Source organism: Pyrus communis, chromosome 14, assembly GCF_963583255.1.
Source record: "Pyrus communis chromosome 14, drPyrComm1.1, whole genome shotgun sequence".
NCBI classification, from domain to species: domain Eukaryota; kingdom Viridiplantae; phylum Streptophyta; class Magnoliopsida; order Rosales; family Rosaceae; genus Pyrus; species Pyrus communis.
In genome coordinates, this window is record NC_084816.1 from 25,235,702 (window position 1) to 25,253,034 (window position 17,333).

General features: G+C 39.4%; 3 protein-coding genes across 3 annotated transcripts; 1 reads left to right on the forward strand and 2 right to left on the reverse strand.

Moving 5' to 3' along the window:
* Positions 1–198: 198 nt before the first annotated feature.
* LOC137716625 (phospholipase A1 PLIP2, chloroplastic-like) lies at positions 199–4,328 on the reverse strand. Its single transcript, XM_068456067.1, has 5 exons — positions 3,215–4,328; positions 2,109–2,621; positions 1,794–1,853; positions 1,278–1,694; positions 199–1,153 (listed from the first exon to the last, which is right to left on the reverse strand). The coding sequence occupies exons 1-5, from the start codon at positions 3,896–3,898 to the stop codon at positions 572–574; spliced, it is 2,256 nt and encodes a 751-aa protein (XP_068312168.1). The 5' UTR covers positions 3,899–4,328; the 3' UTR covers positions 199–571.
* Positions 4,329–6,015: 1,687 nt separating this feature from the next.
* Positions 6,016–9,485, reverse strand: LOC137716627 (dnaJ protein ERDJ3B-like). The gene is made up of 9 exons (XM_068456069.1): positions 9,006–9,485; positions 8,762–8,900; positions 8,118–8,232; positions 7,649–7,765; positions 7,420–7,506; positions 6,891–6,950; positions 6,724–6,801; positions 6,518–6,589; positions 6,016–6,368 (listed from the first exon to the last, which is right to left on the reverse strand). The coding sequence occupies exons 1-9, from the start codon at positions 9,235–9,237 to the stop codon at positions 6,210–6,212; spliced, it is 1,059 nt and encodes a 352-aa protein (XP_068312170.1). The 5' UTR covers positions 9,238–9,485; the 3' UTR covers positions 6,016–6,209.
* A 1,673-nt stretch (positions 9,486–11,158) lies between these two features.
* Positions 11,159–15,472, forward strand: LOC137716155 (transcription factor MYB11-like). The gene is made up of 3 exons (XM_068455561.1): positions 11,159–11,467; positions 11,562–11,691; positions 14,206–15,472. Exons 1-3 carry the CDS (start codon positions 11,335–11,337, stop codon positions 15,410–15,412), a joined length of 1,470 nt encoding a protein of 489 aa, XP_068311662.1. The 5' UTR covers positions 11,159–11,334; the 3' UTR covers positions 15,413–15,472.
* The last annotated feature ends 1,861 nt before the right edge of the window (positions 15,473–17,333 follow it).

Genomic DNA, 17,333 nt, shown 5'->3' on the forward strand with positions numbered 1-17,333 from the left:
TCAAGTTTCACGTGAATTGTGATCTATAACTCGCGAGTTTCGGCCAGTTTTGCAAATTTCCTCCTAAAACATCATAAATTGATTTAATCAGTTTTGTCATGCTGTCATAAAACTAAATTTGGTGGCCTAAGTTGAATGTGATGATCATGTCTATGCCAAGTTAAACCCTATTACTCATGCTACTTTACGGTTGCACGCTCAGAAAATTTAAACGTTACTTAATCCCTCTGCCTCTGCCTCTGCCTCTGCCTCTTGCCAGTAAAATTTTCTTTGTATGTGTATCCATTGCTAATTTATATTATCTTGTTTTACACAACAACAAGAGTATCCATCCAGCTTCACGTTTATCATCTCTCTTGAGAAATGTGAATGAAACAAAAAACACCCTCACCCACCCTGGTCACCCTGGACCGGATTTTGCTTACTATTACGAATAAGCAAACAAATTGAATAAAGAATCATCTATCGTTCTGCCACCCAACCACAACCACAACCACCACCCATGTGCACAAGTAATATTCCCGTCCACAAGCATGTAACATGAATCGCCCGCCTACCTCATGCCGGTTAGTCACCGGAAACCGATGATGCTGTATGCCCCCAAGACTAACAATCGCGCTGGTACCAAAAGCACCACAAACAAATGCATGTGCCGTGATGCAACAAGTCTACTGAACCGTTTCAACGACTCTCTCCCCGTCTGTAATACGCCAGAAAAGTTTAATTGCTCTTTTCCCAGGTTGATTGAGGCAATTGTCCTTCCCACACTCACACCTCCTGCATGCATGCTCCGGGGTGCTATCAAGGGCCACCACACCTTGCGGCGCTGCTGTCTCCTAGACTTCCTAATCTGGTTAAGCTCTTGCCGAATTACCCCACGAACAGATTTTAAGTAAGAATTCACATCATGATCTCTTTGAATGGTTCCTTCTGAACCATATGCAGACCGATCGCTTAGGATCTCGAGTGGGTGTGGTGAGTTTAGGAATACCAACTGTGCAGCGAGGAGCTGCCGCTCTGCATCACTGCCATCAGACAGCGGACAGCTTAGAAGATATAGACCGCTGCCTGATGGAAGAAGATGATGATTTGGGGAGAATTTCTCATCTGGTTGAAGAATCAGGAGCTCCCCCATTGGAGAATACAGTAGCTTCTGTTTTGAGGAAAGACAAAACAGATCAGATACAGATATCAAAATCAGGGGAACAATGAAACGGATAAATCCAATGTTCTTCTGTTCTCCTATTACGATCTTTCTAAGACAGTACCAGTCTTACCTGGTTATTGAGACAGGGATGATTCCGAAAGTTCCCATTCAAAGCCTTGAGAAGCTCTGCCACATGATTTGGGTAATTGCAAGAGAAGGCACGGGGTACAATGTCTCTGTGCAACGTAATAGACTGAACATGATTTCGTGGTAATCCAAGCTTGCGAAGCAATTGGTCACCTCCACACATAATGGATGGTGCACCAAAAGTAATAACAGGAAGCAGTGAAGAAACTGGCACTTCTAACCGTATAAGCAACATGAGATTTATTAGTAGTGCCAAGCTTCCCCCTAAAGAATGCCCAGTAAAACGAAAGGTTGCACGGTCACCGCAAGATTTGAGGTGGGCATGGACTTCAGGCAGCATCTGTTTGTAAATCCCTTTCGCAGCCTCGTATATGCCTCTATGCACAAGCACATCCAGTCCCTAGGAAAAAGAAGATTATTCAATAAGTAATTACTTCTCATACAAACAAGGTCAATACTATTACTAGGAAAACTAAAGAAATTATGGAAAGGGATTAACCTCAAACTGAATGGGCTCAAAAAGTAGATTTGCTTGCCAGGATGCTAGGGAGTCAGACCCCTGCAAATCATATAGATTGGAAGTCAAATATAGGAAAGAAGATACCAAATATTAAGAAAACAAAATGAGCTGATAAGTAAATCATAAAACTGGGGAAAGTTCCCTGAAACAGATGTATAAAACCACAATATGTTCCCCCTTTTTAACTGTTAATAGAAAGAAAATTATTCGAAATGCCCCAACATGCTCGGCCCTTGAGGGATGCATAAATATTGCACAGTGCATAAGAGAGGGCCTTTTGATTGGTTTTCTTACCTGAATGACAAAGAATCTGGTGCCGCTTTGATCATCATCGCATACGAACCATTCACAAGGTGATGAAAGTGTTGAATTTAAGTCATCTGCAACAGCCTGCTTTACTTCTTCCTTTGCAGCAACCACGGCTGTAACTGAGTCGGTGGTTGCCACTAAAGAAGCCACTTCTGAGTTCATCCTATTAACAGCTTCGCTTCTTTCACTGCCTTCTTCAGTGAGATCTTTATCTGCCTCAGTCTCTGAGGATTTGAATGGAAGTATGCTCCTTGTTTGAGAACGCAGATAAGAAGCTGCAGAAGCAGCAATTTGATAAGCAGCAACTGGACTTATTTGATATCCATTGTTCTTTTGCTCCTTTATTTCCCCATCTTCTTCCCTGTCTTCCTTAAGGTTTTTTTCAGTTTCTTGAATTTCAGCTGACACCTGGTCCTCCTCAGTTTTAGCAGCCAAGTCCTTCTTCTCTACTGACGAAGTAACAAAACGCAAACCATAACTTCTTAGGAGATTTCCTGTCTGAATTTGAAATAAATCAAGTAAGTTCTTATGCATGTAGCCTGTATATAGGAATTGGATTGGTTGACGGAAATGAGATACATTAGATGGTTTATCAACCCAAGAAAATACGAGAGTCCAAAGTGATTCCCTAATATAGAGTAAGATGTAATTATAGCATCCAATACATATCATATCATGATTCATGACCCTCAGGTGATTAAGGATCCAGTAGCGTCATCAAACGAGTAAATAATGCAAACTGCCCGGAACCATAAACAACAGAACGAACATGAGACTTGAGTGATGCCATTTTAATTACACGATTAAGCATCAATGCACCATGCCTTGATGAAAAGAAGGTTGATGTATAAACTTGACCTTAGTACAGAAAAGTTCCTAACCGAGGTAGGCAACTAATATCTATTGAATCACATTCCTATCAAATGCAGAATTCGCTACCTCAGAAACACCTCAAACGAATACAAAAACACAAACAACAAGAACAGATTTTCAAATCTCAAAAGGCCAAAATTGCTGGATTCTCATGGGAAAGCAAAACATAATTTTCCCACGCATATTGGGAATAGGAATGATGAATGATGTGTGCGTACCTGGATTTTACGAATGGAATAAGCTAAGTTCCCCAAGTACGACATTTGAGCATACAACCTCGCCTCCGCCAACGAAACCTTCCTAAGCAACCGACTAAACGTATCTTTATCAAACTCGGCCTCCTCTGAAACACTACAGCAATCATTTTCGACATCGTCTTCCTCCGAGTTGGCCTTCCCATTTCTGTCATCATCATCCACCACGGTTTTTCCATCTTCCCTTGGCAGCTCTGCAACGCCGCCACCCTTGTCCCCCTGCTGTTCCTCTCTCCTGGGTAGAGAGAGAGACCTCACGTGCAAAATCTTCAAAACCCAGTTCCCACTTTGACCGGCCGACGCCCTGGTCGCACTCTGGCGCTCCTCCTCCGCCTCCTCTTCCTCCTTAGAGGGTAAGGGGACGGCTTCGTCGAGAGCCATCCCATTGTAGGCAGGTCCACCTCCTCTTGCTGCTCCAGGCCATAAGAATTTCAGAGGGTGCTTTAACGAGAATCTGGAAAACGGCGTCGTCCTTTTCTGAACCAAAGCTGCTGTGGACTTGTCAATCCCAGATGCAGAGGAGCGGCCAATGGCGCTCACCTGAGATGGAGATGGACTCGTACGGATATCGAGGGCTGCAGCCGCTGAGATGGTGGAAGATATGCCGTGTATCCCTGGCGCAGTTGTTTTCAGACAAAGGCCATCCATTTATGACTAGTCTCCCTGCTTCCTTCTCTTCCTTTCCTCTTCTTTTTGGGTATATAGAGAACAAATATGATTATGGGGATTTTGGTTTGATTTCGCAAAACACGTAAACAAATAAAATAAAAAAAACCTGAAAGGCGTTAACCTACAATTTCCAAATAAGTAAAGTCTTTGTATTTAAATTTGGGTGAATCGTCTGTGTTTCTTTCTTGCACGAAGCTGCAGAAAATGGAATTGAGAGAGAGAGAGAAAGAGAGAGAAAGAGAGAGAAAGGGGCCTTTTAAGGAGAGAGAGAAAAAGAGAGGAAGAAGACGAAGAAGACGACGAAGACGAAAGGAAACAAAGGAAAGAAGGAGAAAGGGAAGGGAAGGGGGTTTGTATGTAATTTTGGTAGTTTTGTAAAACCCCCAACTGCCCACCAACTTTACAAATCATGCTCTTTTTCAACCTTCTCGCAACTGTATATTTAATATTACTTTTTTAAAAAATAAACGATATTCTATATAAATGCACTCGGCACAAATTGAACTCAAATCTTTTTAGAGTAGTGAGCAAAATTAGAGTCATTGTATAGTTTGGAAAGATGATAATGTAATGATTCAGTAATGCATTGGCCTATCTTAAGTTGGTGGACCGCGGAGGCCTAGTCTAAACTAACAAGTGCAAATTTGATTATGATTATGATTATGATTATGATTATACAAGTAATAATTATGTATTAGGGAATATACAAGTAATAGTATTATATTAGGAGTCCAAGACCACCAGCATCATCGGGATTTGTCATGTATGAGTATCACATGGGTGGGGTGGCGTGACCTGGCAAAATCATGGAAGCAACAAGAAGAAAGAAGAAGGTAATCTGAATATCATCTTATACGAAAGCGCGTCGTCGGGTCGGGTAGGCCCCTTCCTTCTATCTCCTTTTGATCGAGTCTCTGTCCATCGTTGGTCTCTCTAACATCTCTATGTTGTTAACACCAAGCACTTTTATATACAACAATGAAATCGTGCGTTACAAATTATTTTCTTTTTCCTCTCCCGTCTCTGAAAAAGATTGAGAGACATACATATAGCTAAATTCTAAAATAGAACGGAAAAATTCATAAATTCAAAAATCCAATACAAACTACGGATCATATGAGTGACGTGTCTTAAAAAAAGACTCTATCTTTCTTTCTTTGTTTCGCTACACATCAAAGTAGGAAAGGAACAAAACAAAAGTGGATTGAATGAATGGAATACATATCCCGTACGTACCCACTCTCATACAGACACAGACACAAACCCTCCAAGATCTCATGCCATTGCTTCTCCTACATTTAACACGTGTCCATGACACCCACATCATGTCCTGTCCCTCTCTCAATACTTTGATTCATGAAACTATTTTTCTAATTCGTAATGAAGGTAAGGATATTCAACAACGTGGTGATTAATACTTGTGTATATGGCTTGTTAAGCTAGGAAAAAGGGTGGAGCTGGATCTTGTTAAGCTAAGAAAAAGGGTGGAGCTGGATTTTAGGCAAAGCCAATTTATTAGCCCAGAAAAAAGGGTGAATAGAGCTTCTCCTTAATGTATGTTGGGCACTAGACAAGCACACCTAATTATGATTCGTGACGTCCCTTTAAAGTTTAAATTGCATTACTAATGGTCACTCAGTTTGGCTGTCAAAAGTTTCGAGGTTTTGTTATTTTCATTGTTGGGTTTTAGTGGTAATTCAACAAGTTGTGTTAGAAAGTTGGCAGATTTTTAAAATCGCACAACACAAGCATCAAAGAGTTTGCTTCCTTTCCTTTGTCGGTGGGAAATTCAAATTGGGATGGCAATTTGGAAAAGTCAGCAGCCTACAAGTAGTAGCGAGTTGAGTCTCGACTCATGAGTGGGTGGAATAAGGAAGGGAGCTCATCTGCTCCCATTCATTCTGGTCAAAATTGGGCGCCACCTTCGCCATCTCCAACTTCCAACCAAAACTTTACCCAAATCCATATCTAACAACAGTTGGATGCCAGGCCCAATTCATGATCCAGTTTAAGAGCGCTCTCTCTCTCTCTCTCTCCCTCTGGCTATGGCTACGATTTTGAATGAACAGCACTTTACCGGCAGACCACACAAATGATATAACTACAACAACAAATAATCTTTTTATCATAAAATGTTTTACCCTGTTAGCTAAACTCAGGAGGAGAGGAGGGGCTCGGGGCTCAAACAAGAACTCAGGGCCTTCTTAATGTCTCTCGAGATGTTACAATTGGAACACATTTTAAACTAACAAAACAAAAACAAAATTATATATCCTCTATACCTACCTACTTAGCCCAGAACCGCCTTGATCCTTGTCTTCTGATCATCTGTTAGTGAGTTCGGGAATAGAACCTCAAATGTTACATACAAATCTCCTTTCTTGTTGCTGAAATGTAGAGGCATCCCTTCCCCTTTGAATTTCCTCACTTCCTTGGGCCTTGTAATTCCCTGCATCGTTATCAACGTAAACCTCAGTCTAACTTGTACTATTTTATGAATCCCTTTCCTTCCCCATGGAAATTTTAAAAGTAGCAAAGCATGACATATTCTAAAGCAATTTTCCCTATAGGTAACAAGTACATGCTATGCTGACTCACCCTTGAGCTAATGTCCACCAGATGATCATCAAGGTGCTTAACAGTCTTCTCAAAGCCAACAAGAGCTTGAACCTGTATAGACATTACATTGTAAGGCCAAGAAATCAACTCCATTCTACAACCTAAAAACTTGTATGTCCAATTTTAAGGTCCTTATGCTAGCTGCAACTTATTAAACCTAACACACAAATTAATTTGGGTCATACCAGTGTGATAGTGATAGTTGTATGTAAATCGTTGCCTTCCCTTTTGAACCGGTCGTGAGCTGCTGTGCGGATACGGAACTGCAAAAAAAATGTGGACAATTATTGCCAGAACATGGCCCATGGATGTTCAATTTACTAAACCAAGTTGGCAAGGTCATAGAACTAACTTTTAGATCTCCAGGTTCTCCATCAATTATAGGCTCACCATCTTCATAGAAGACCACCTCCTGTAAAAAGACAGAATTTTTCTCATCCAAATCAGGCAGGAGTATACTAACGAGAGCAACCATAGCCAGGAAACTTTCAACTTTACAAAAGCGAACCCAGTTTCATAAAACTTATATACTCATGAATCGGATTTGAAGCAATATCAACCAGTTTCATAAAACTTACACTCACGAACTAGATTTGAAACAATATCAACCAGTTCCATAAATCTTATATATAATATAAATAAAATAAAAGTTACCGCTCAGAACAAAAGCTTATATTTCAGAATATTCAGAATGACACTCTAAAATCAGGAATCAACAGGAATTAAAACACCAACATGCACTGCATATGGGGCAATACACGGAAACACTGGGAAGAGATTTTTGAATATGTGCACAAGGAAGAAGTTCTCTATTGTAAACTGGCATAACCAAATTGACAGAACTAATAAGTTTCAAAAGAAAATGAAGAATGAAATCTTACTTGCCCATCTTGCATCCCTTTCTCAATATCAACAGTGACGAAATATCCCTCCCTTTCGTATTTGACATTGGGACACTGGTCACAGACCTGAAAGAGCATAACAAAGTATGTAAGAATGGTAGTAGCATAATGGCCAGTGAAACTAGTTGAAGAAAGGAACAGGGAAACAAAAAATATAGAAATGCACCCAGAAGACTTTGTTGGAAGAAACGATTGTTGAAGCATATACCTGTTCTGTCATCTGTTGGAACATCCCTGGACCGATTTGCCTGTGATAGACCTCATTTCTGCAGTTACAACGTCTCTTGCCTGGTGCTGGTTTCAGAATGTTCTTCTCCCTCCAAACCTGATAAAGAGAGTGTAAAGTCATACAGAGAGAAATGGAAAGATCCAGCAGCCTACAGGCTTGGAAAACTTGGTTTCTCTTGCATGTCATAAATGTAGAAACAAGATGTCAGAACAAACACAATACATCGAAAAGCAGTGACCATATCAGAGAGAGAGACACTAGTGATGCCATGCAATTGGCTACCACTAAAACTTCATTTTCATTATATATTGTTTTCCGTCATGGTTGATATGCACGGGTGAACAACTTCATATCTATCACAATGCATGAAGAATGCTTAATATCAGATACTGGATGACAGCCATGCATATTCTTAATTGGGAGCTAAAAAGCTATACATGTCTCTTGCCTTTAATGAGCCTCCCATATAGAGGTCTTCCAATGTTGCGTCCAATTCGACGACTACATCATCTCCCTTGACGATTCTATCTTCTTCTTCCGAAGGGCGTCCGCCACCAAAAAACCTATATGAAACAAAAAAGAGTGAGTGTATGAAAAGTGCAACAAGTACAGCTATTTGCACCATTGGTTTCGGCCTCACTAAATATGTGAAGTGGAGAGCAACCCCTTGTCCTATAAAAGGGTCCCCTCACCCACATCTTTAGGTTCCTTGCGTTCTCATCATTTGGCAACTCCCAGTTCTCTATATGTACAATGTAACCCACATTATAGTAAAATCTAGATATAGCTCAACATGGACTGAATTGGATAAACCACGATCAATCAGTGTTTGTGTGGTTCCACGGTCTCTATCTCATTGAATAGTTATTCGGAATCAACACCAGCTACCTTATTTTAAATAAGTAACTAAACTCGCACATACTCACCCACAGTCCATAGATTAGAGACATTAAATCTCAAAATTCTAGTTTTTCAGTTTTGAATTGGTGTAGTTAGCTAACATGAACAAAACTATGATGTGAAGTGAGTAATTATATGGATTATGGAGTAATGAAACTGAAAAGTAAATCAGTAAAATTGAATGAAACATACTCGGAAAAGATGTCGTTGATGTTCATTCCCATGCCGCCGCCGCCGCCTCGGCCTCCAGTAGCGGCATGCTGTTTCAGACCCTCTTCTCCGTACCTATCGTATATGCTCCTCTTCTCGCTATCCGAAAGCACTTCGTATGCTAATCAAATCAATCAAAGTAGCCATTATTATTCTCAGCATCATTATCATTGATTATTATTAGCTCGAAAATAATTTAGATTAGAGAAGGAAGGAAGCGAAGTACCGTTGTTAATGTCGGCGAATCGTTTGTTGGCCTCTTCGTTGCCGGGGTTCTTATCAGGATGGTACTTCAAGGCGAGCTTCCGGTAAGCCCTCTTGATCTGCTCGTCGGAGGCTCCCTTGGGCACCTGCAGTATTTCATAATAGCTCTTCCCTGCGGCCGCAATGACCGCGGCAACAGCAAAGCAGAGGAAGAAGAGGAACACAAGTACAAGCTTGGTTCTCTGATGCGCCATTGCAAGGAAAGATTAGGGGTTGGGTGGTGGATCTCCCCTGACCACTCAAACTCTCTCTTTCCGATTGAATTCTCGGCGGACAGCGGGTCCGAGGGTCTCCGTCCTCTTCTTCCTCCTGAGAGTCCTCCTCTCCTGGCAGCAGGAAGGCGTGGGATGGAGTTCGTTGGTCCGTTGGTTAGGTGATGTGATTTCCTTTCCAGTTTCCAACACAAAACTGCGAAACCCACTTTTTCGTCAATTCAATTTTTCTGTTTTGCGTCAAACCATTTGTATTTTGCAACGTGTTTTCCTCCAAAATTGGCCAATCACGTTGAGCGTATGGTTGTTCCACCCAATCATCGTCTGCCACGTCGGATACGCTTTCCTTGATGCACATTCCTGGAACCGGACTGGAGGCCGTGACGACGACGATGCTATTTATTTTGTAGATCCGATGGACACGTCGAAAATGATGTTTGGGCTCCGTATCATTTCTTCAAAATGAAAGCCCAAATAATAAAGACTGGAATGTGGGCTTTCCATACATTTCTCAGATCCTGCAGGGCCAGGCACAAGGCAGGCTCCATTGCTTTTGCTCTTATATTGTCCTACAATGAATCAGGGTGCTCATTTTCTTGCTCAGAACTTGAGTGGGCTGCAGCCCAACTTATCCTGACCAATGGGGCCCGGTACAAATGAATTAATAACAGAAAAATATCAGAAGAAATAAAAATAAAATGATTACGTGGTGCTTGGTGGAAAGAAACACGTCGAGGATTCTTCAAGTTTTCAGGAGGAGGCTTGAATTGAAAGAACGAATGGCCCGGAGAGAGCAGAGCAAGAACAACATCAGCAAAATTAAGTATATAAGATATAAATAAATGCGGTGGTTGCATTTAAATGTTGTTGTTACGATTTGTTTTTTCGTGAAAACTCATTGATGGATGGATTGTGAAAAACGTTTGTTGTAACATAAAATGAGTGAAGAAATAAGACGAATGGGTCAGCTAGCAGCTCGCATCTCCAATACTGAGTAGAGAGTATGCTAAGCTACGGACGTAGCCTTACATATATAATTAGGTACGTGGAAGCCCTCCTACTTTACGGAAAAATTAAATAAGAGAAGGGATGGATTGGGTGGAGACTATGAGTACTAATTGTTGAGAGGATCTCATTATATTTAAATAGTTCAAATTCAAGTGATTGAATATTAGAAAAGTAGGACGTAGATGAGATTATAAATATTTTGGAGACAGAAAATACGAACAGAACATTTGATTTTGGACAAGAATTGTCTGTCCTCCCACTTCGGTGTCCTCCCGTGCCCTTCTGTTTGTGTAGTCACGATTTAGTTACGTCAATATTTTATATTACTATTTATTTTTGTCTTATTATTTTTATAAAAAAATAATATAAAATGTTGACGTGGCTTAAATGTGACCACACAAAACAGAAAAACAGCAGAAGTGGAAGGGCATACAATCTTTGTCCTTTGATTTTTTAGGAAGGACATGACATGACTAGTAGGTAGGGACGGAGGGAGGGAGAAAGGGCCCGGAGGCTCATCAACGTGGGGAGATACAAATCTCGTCACAAGAAGAGATTTTTTAGTGTGACCAGCATATGAGATGATATATCACGTGTTATTAAACAAATGGTGAAATTTGTGTGTCAAAAAGTTAATAACTTGAAAAATAAAAGTTTCCACCACTTATATAAATATATATAATATACCATTCGTGTTCCTGTCACATTTTAAAATTTCTCCATCACGAGGCCCTCGACACAGAGGCAGCCACGAGTGTGGTATGGACATGTAGACCTCGTGGCACAATCTTCCACCGCACCTCCGTCTCCATCAATATTCAATTTTTTATTTAATGGCGAACCCCACCCCCACCTCCACCAGTCCACCAGTACACCTCCCTTCTCTCTCTCTCTCTCTCGGGGGCTCATATTTATCCCTCCCTGCTGGACCCTCTCCTTGTGTAAATCACGTTTTTAAAACCCTCGTCTTAGCAGCCTCAGAGTGATCATCGTCTCAGTGAGGACTCGTTACTTGTGAATTATCTCTGTTGTATATATTCTTGGCTCGGTCGAGAGATTAACTGGAGAGAAATGGGGAGGGCGCCTTGCTGTGAGAAAGTCGGTCTCAAGAAGGGAAGGTGGACGGCGGAGGAGGATGAAATGTTACTCAATTATATCCAGGCCAATGGGGAAGGCTCCTGGAGGTGTTTACCCAAGAATGCAGGTACCTACTTTTCCTTCTTATCATGAATTTGTTAATAATTATGCATCGTACAATTAAATTAAATTAATAATATTATTAATTATTCAACTTGAAGGGTTGTTGCGGTGTGGTAAGAGTTGCAGACTGAGATGGATAAATTATCTGAGAGCTGACTTAAAGAGGGGAAATATTTCTTCTCAAGAGGAAGATATCATCATCAAATTGCATGCTTCTTTGGGTAATAGGTTAGTCACTCACTCATAAGCCTGGGCATTACTTAAATTCATAAATTAGCCTAATTATAATTATTTTCCCTTGCACTTCATTTTCATGGATCGTAATTCTTTTACCAATAATTATATAAAAATTCAAACGCAAATAGAAACAGTCCAGAAGAGAGGAGGGGAATGAAAAGAGAGATATCATACAATATCAAAGTATCGACTTCTCTCCATTCCCCTCCTCTCTTATGGATTCTGATTTGTCAACATTCTTTTCCTTGCAGCTATTATTGTTATTTTTTTTTATGCTGTCCATGTCATTGTCATTTGTCGGCAAAAAAATTTCTTTTTGTCGTTACTTGGGTAAGGCGTATACTGTGGCAAACCATTTGAGTACTCCAGACTACTCGGTACTCCGAGTACTTTAATCATTAATTTTTATATTTATATTTTAAATAAAAATCTCGAATGAACATCCTCTTTAAATTCTCCTTGTGAAGATTCTGAAGATTTTCTAATTATGTTCATTCGTTGTATATTGTGCGGTTAAAAATTATTTTAAATTTTATATTTAAAATTGAATACAAATAGTATTTGATAAAAATTGATCGTAAAATTTACGACGAATGAGGGAGGGCCTGTCAACTATTTGTCCCCTTTTCTTTCAATTTTGCCCTCACTTTTAAATACACAATATTTGACATGAGGAGGGTAAAATAGTAATTTTTTATTTTTTGAACATTTTCTTTATTTTGCCCTCACTTTTGATACACAATATTTACATAAGAAGGGCAAAATAATAATTTTATATCGAAACATTTACCTAAGATAAAAAATATGCATTTATTAAGAGAAATTATCTCACCATCATTTTTTTCATACATGTAAGTGAAATCATGATTTTTTTGGATTTTTCTATTTTGCCCTCACTTTTGATACACTATTAACAAAAAGGAGAGCAAAATAGAAGGAAAAAAAAAAAAAAAAAAAGGGGAAAAAAGTTGACAAGGAGGCTTCTCTTGATAATAGTATAGAAAAAAATATGCACTTATTAAGAGAAATTATTTACATGCACACAAAATGTATGCTCTCTGCTAGCACTAATTATTATTATTATTATTGTTATTTGTTTTGAGGGAAACATGTTGAATTGGTTTGTCGTGATTGAACCCGGATCCTCTTCGGATCCCCAAAAATTAAGTTTAATAATCAAATGATTCGAACTCTTCTAAAAGTTAAAATATTATAATCGTTGGATCAAATTTCAACAGTCCAAATTATTTGATTATTAGGCTCAGTTTTTGGAGAATCGGAGATAATCCTAATGCGCCGTGATCATATCAACTCTCCACCGTAAAAAAAAAAAAAAAAAGTACATTTACTCTGCACCAGTTTGACCAATTTTTAATACCAAATAATGTATGGCTCCTTTTGTAATTACAACGATTTGATAAATATAGAAGCTCCTCCTTAATTTCTCATGCACCACATTTTTTTACTGCATTATCTAAAGCATATCATAGATAATGTTTGTGTCCTATTGAGGGACTTACTTACCTCTTACAATTAATAAAGTTTTATCACTTGAACATCATAATTGAAACTGTTTGTTCTCTTTATTATCTATTAAGATTACATCTGCAAAAAATTATTCAATTTGAATATCGTTTAGTCATCTATACGTGTTAAATCAATCAATAATTTTGATAACAAATAGTATCTTCATGATGAACTGTTCATTTGTTTTATGTATATGGATGATTGAAAATCTCCAAATTATATAATTTTTTTTTTTCCATATCTTTAGATGATGAAAAGATAATGAACGATTTTGATAATGATGTTTGAACGATAAATGCTCGTTAACCGTAGATGAAAAGACAAATAAGTCCCCCATGGGATACACAAGCACTATATCATATCAAATGTCCCCACAGGCCACACGAACTGAAAAAGGAAAATAAAAGAAAGGGTTGAATTAGTTTAGAAAGATTTGTATTATAGAGTATATTCCGTTACTATGGTGATACATGTTTAATATGTAATACTATGAGTAGACTTTTCTTCACATGGTATTGTTTTATACTGAGTACACAGAGTTACTATGTCAGTGTTCCATGTTAATTATGCAACATGATAAATAAGTTTTTTTTTTTTCACATGATATTGTATGATTAACATAAAAACTCACAACTATAAACTACAATGTCTCGTGCCAATTATGCAATAGTAGGTATAAGTTGTTTTCTTCCATGTCATGTTGTCTGACTAGCACAAGTTGCCGTTGTTTACATTTTCTTGTCTTTATGCTCGCGATAATCAAACTGGCTTGACAATTTTTCTTTGGGACCATAAAATTTGGCCTTCAAATTTAATATAAAGGGGAACATAGACAAACCTAGCTAGCTGTAGATATCAGATATTATAGTATTATGTTCGTTTCTTTTCTTTCTAAATATGCAAATGCAAATAAAGTTTTGATTTAACGTTGCTGGTTAATTAATAATTACTGTCATTATGAATGTATATATGATGCAGGTGGTCTTTGATAGCGGGTCAATTACCAGGAAGAACAGACAATGAAATAAAGAACTACTGGAACTCTCACTTGAGCAGAAAAATTGGCACCTTCAGGAGGCCTGCCCCCACCACCGCCATTACTACTGAAATTAGCACCAGTTCCCCACTAGCCGGTGATCAAGTTTCCGCGGCTATGGAATTAGGCCCTCCCAAAAGAAGGGGCGGCAGAACCAGTCGCTGGGCCATGAAGAAGAACAAAACCTACTCTACCACCAAACCCAAAGGCCTCAAGGCCCGGCTGAGGCAGAGCCACCACAAACACGATAATATTGCTGCTGCTGCTGCTGATGATGATCGTCTCAATAATGCCCACGAGGCAATTGCCTTGCCTACTAAAAGTAATAATAAAAACGTGGACACCATGCAGGACGGTTACGTGCTACCAATGGGGGTCCCGGACCAGCAGCAGGAAACTAGAGGTGGAGGAACCGCAATGCCGGCAACGGTCATTGATCATCAGAAAGAAACTGATGGCGAAAAACTAATTTTAGGACCACATCCACATGTACATGGCGACGATGATATGAATGAATATGTCGGCATTAATGGAGGGTTGTTGGGTTTTACTGACTACTTGATGGACGACATTAATGAGGACGAGATACTGGATCCAAATGGGGCTATGGCTTTAAGTTCAAGTGAAATAAACATTCATCAAGATGCTGATCATTTTCCGAACGCGGTTATAAGTGATCATCAGGACACAGAATTACCATCGTCATGTGACCAACTAGTCATAAGTCCAAACAAAGTTATGAAGACGACGACTACGACGACTACTACTACGGCAGCCAGTGATGATCATCACGATCAGGAGCTAGAGAGCAGCAGCTGCGGTTGTAATTTGAGCTCCACGTCGTCGATCTCAAACTCAAACGGAAAAGTTGTGACGGGGGACTTGCATTCATGCGGCTCTTCATTGTCACTGACAAATACTATTAATTGTGATACGGAGGACGGTCATACTGCAGGTGGATTCGGAAATCACGATCAAATATTATGGGATTGGGAGAGTGTACTTAGCAATGCTGGGACTGGGCATGACTACTTATGGGACGGCCATGACAGACAAAACATGCTGTCTTGGTTGCGGGAAGGAGAATCTGCGACTGCTGTTGGTGATGATGATCATGCTGATGCCATGGTGGCTTGGCTTCTATCTTGAATGTTCAATTCAATTTGTTGTACACTAGCCTTTTGTCAATTTGTTGTTTCTTTGGTTTTATTGGACTTTTTTTATGTTTGAATGAGAAAGATTCCATTAATTAATTAAAATGAGTGACAAAGAATATAATTTCACGATTATAAATATAATAAAAGACAACATAAAATCTCAACTACGTAAGCACATTCAACCATAATGCTCATGAGGACAAAATATTACATCACTTTCTAATGACAAAGAAGCTCTCGTGAAACATCACGAAATGATCCTCGTAGTCTTACGCAGGGCGCACAAACCAAAAACCGAAGCCAAAAACTATAGTCGGCGATGGTAAATGTTTTCTTTGTTTTTCTCTCACTCGTTGATAAAAGTACTTGATGAATGTTATTGTTGATTTGTATAATATTTTTCTTTAATTATGAGATTTCTATTATTTTGGGTTTCCCTGTTTAGATTGTAGATTGCTTGTAATTATTCTTTCATAAGACAGCTGAGCGACAAAGGTTGTATTTGTTTCTTGGTGGGCTTGATGATGTGCTTGATCAGGTTTGTGGAGAAATAAAGCACAAAGACCCACCACTTGAACTTCAGACTGCTTATGCGTATGTCCGTCGTGAAGCGGACTGCAAAGAAGCTATGAAGATGGAAGGCCAAAAGTCAGAACCGGCTATAATGGCAACCAAGGCCTGAGGCCCCTCCAACCGCATCGACCAAGGTGGGTTCGAGACTAAAATTGGACAGCCAAAAACCTGCCAAACCAGTTGTGATCGTTCTCAAGGTAAATGTCTGCATTGTGGTATGATAGGACAGTCCAAAAGCTGGTGTTTCGAGTTGATTGGGTATCCCGAGAATTAGGATAAGAAACATGACCCTCGCTTCAACAAACCTTGAGCTTTTGTTGTAGAAACCAATGATGATTCAACGGACGTAGCAAGCAAAGCATCCGCTCTGATTACTACAGCAGGTACCGATGGTAAGGCACTTAATGTCTTCACTTCTGTTATGAATAATACATGGATAGTTGATTATGGAGGTATTGAACATATGACTTGTGATTCTAGACAAGTTTCCTCACTAAAAAAACTCTACCCACACCGAGGTTAATTTGGCTAATGGTGATGCCACCCCAATTCTTGGGGAAGGCACAGTTTCCCTTTTTGATACCATGAAACTTGATATTGTCCTTGTGGTTCCCTCCTTGAATTACAATTTATTGTAGATTGCCCAAATAACCCTTACCTTACACTGTTTGGTGTTTTTTTGGCCGTATTTTTTTGTATTTACGGATATCCAGACGCGGAAGGCGATTGGTTGTGGTATTAGACGTGGGAAGCTGTACTTCATCGAGTTGAATTCTAGTAGCTTGGGATTGCTTACTCAAGCATTGTCAGTGAACGAGACTCCAGCCGAGAATAATAAAGGGTCCAACGTATGGATGTGGCACCGTCGTCTTGGCCATGCTTCGTTTGGTTATTTGCATAAGTTATTTCCTAGTTTGTTTGTGAAAAACGATGTTTCTCAGATTAAGTGTGATGTGTGTGAAATGGCTAAGAGCCATCAAACTTCTTTTCCTCCAAGTTTAAATAAGAGTTCCGTTCCTTTTATGATTGTGCACTCGGATGTTTGGGGCCCTTCTAAAATTGCCTTTTTGGTGGAGCTCATTGGTTTGTCCTATTTATTAATGATCGTATAAGAATGACTTGGGTTACTTTGTTAAAATCAAAAAGTGATGTTAGTATGGCCTTTTAGAAATTTCACAAAATGGTTTCGATACAATACAATATGAAAATTAAGGTGGTTCGAAGTGATAATGGAGGCGAGTATGTTAATACTAAACTCCGTTCTTTCTTTAACATGCACGATATTGTTCATCATACCACATGTCTGTATACCCCTCAACAGAATAGGTGGTTGAACAGAA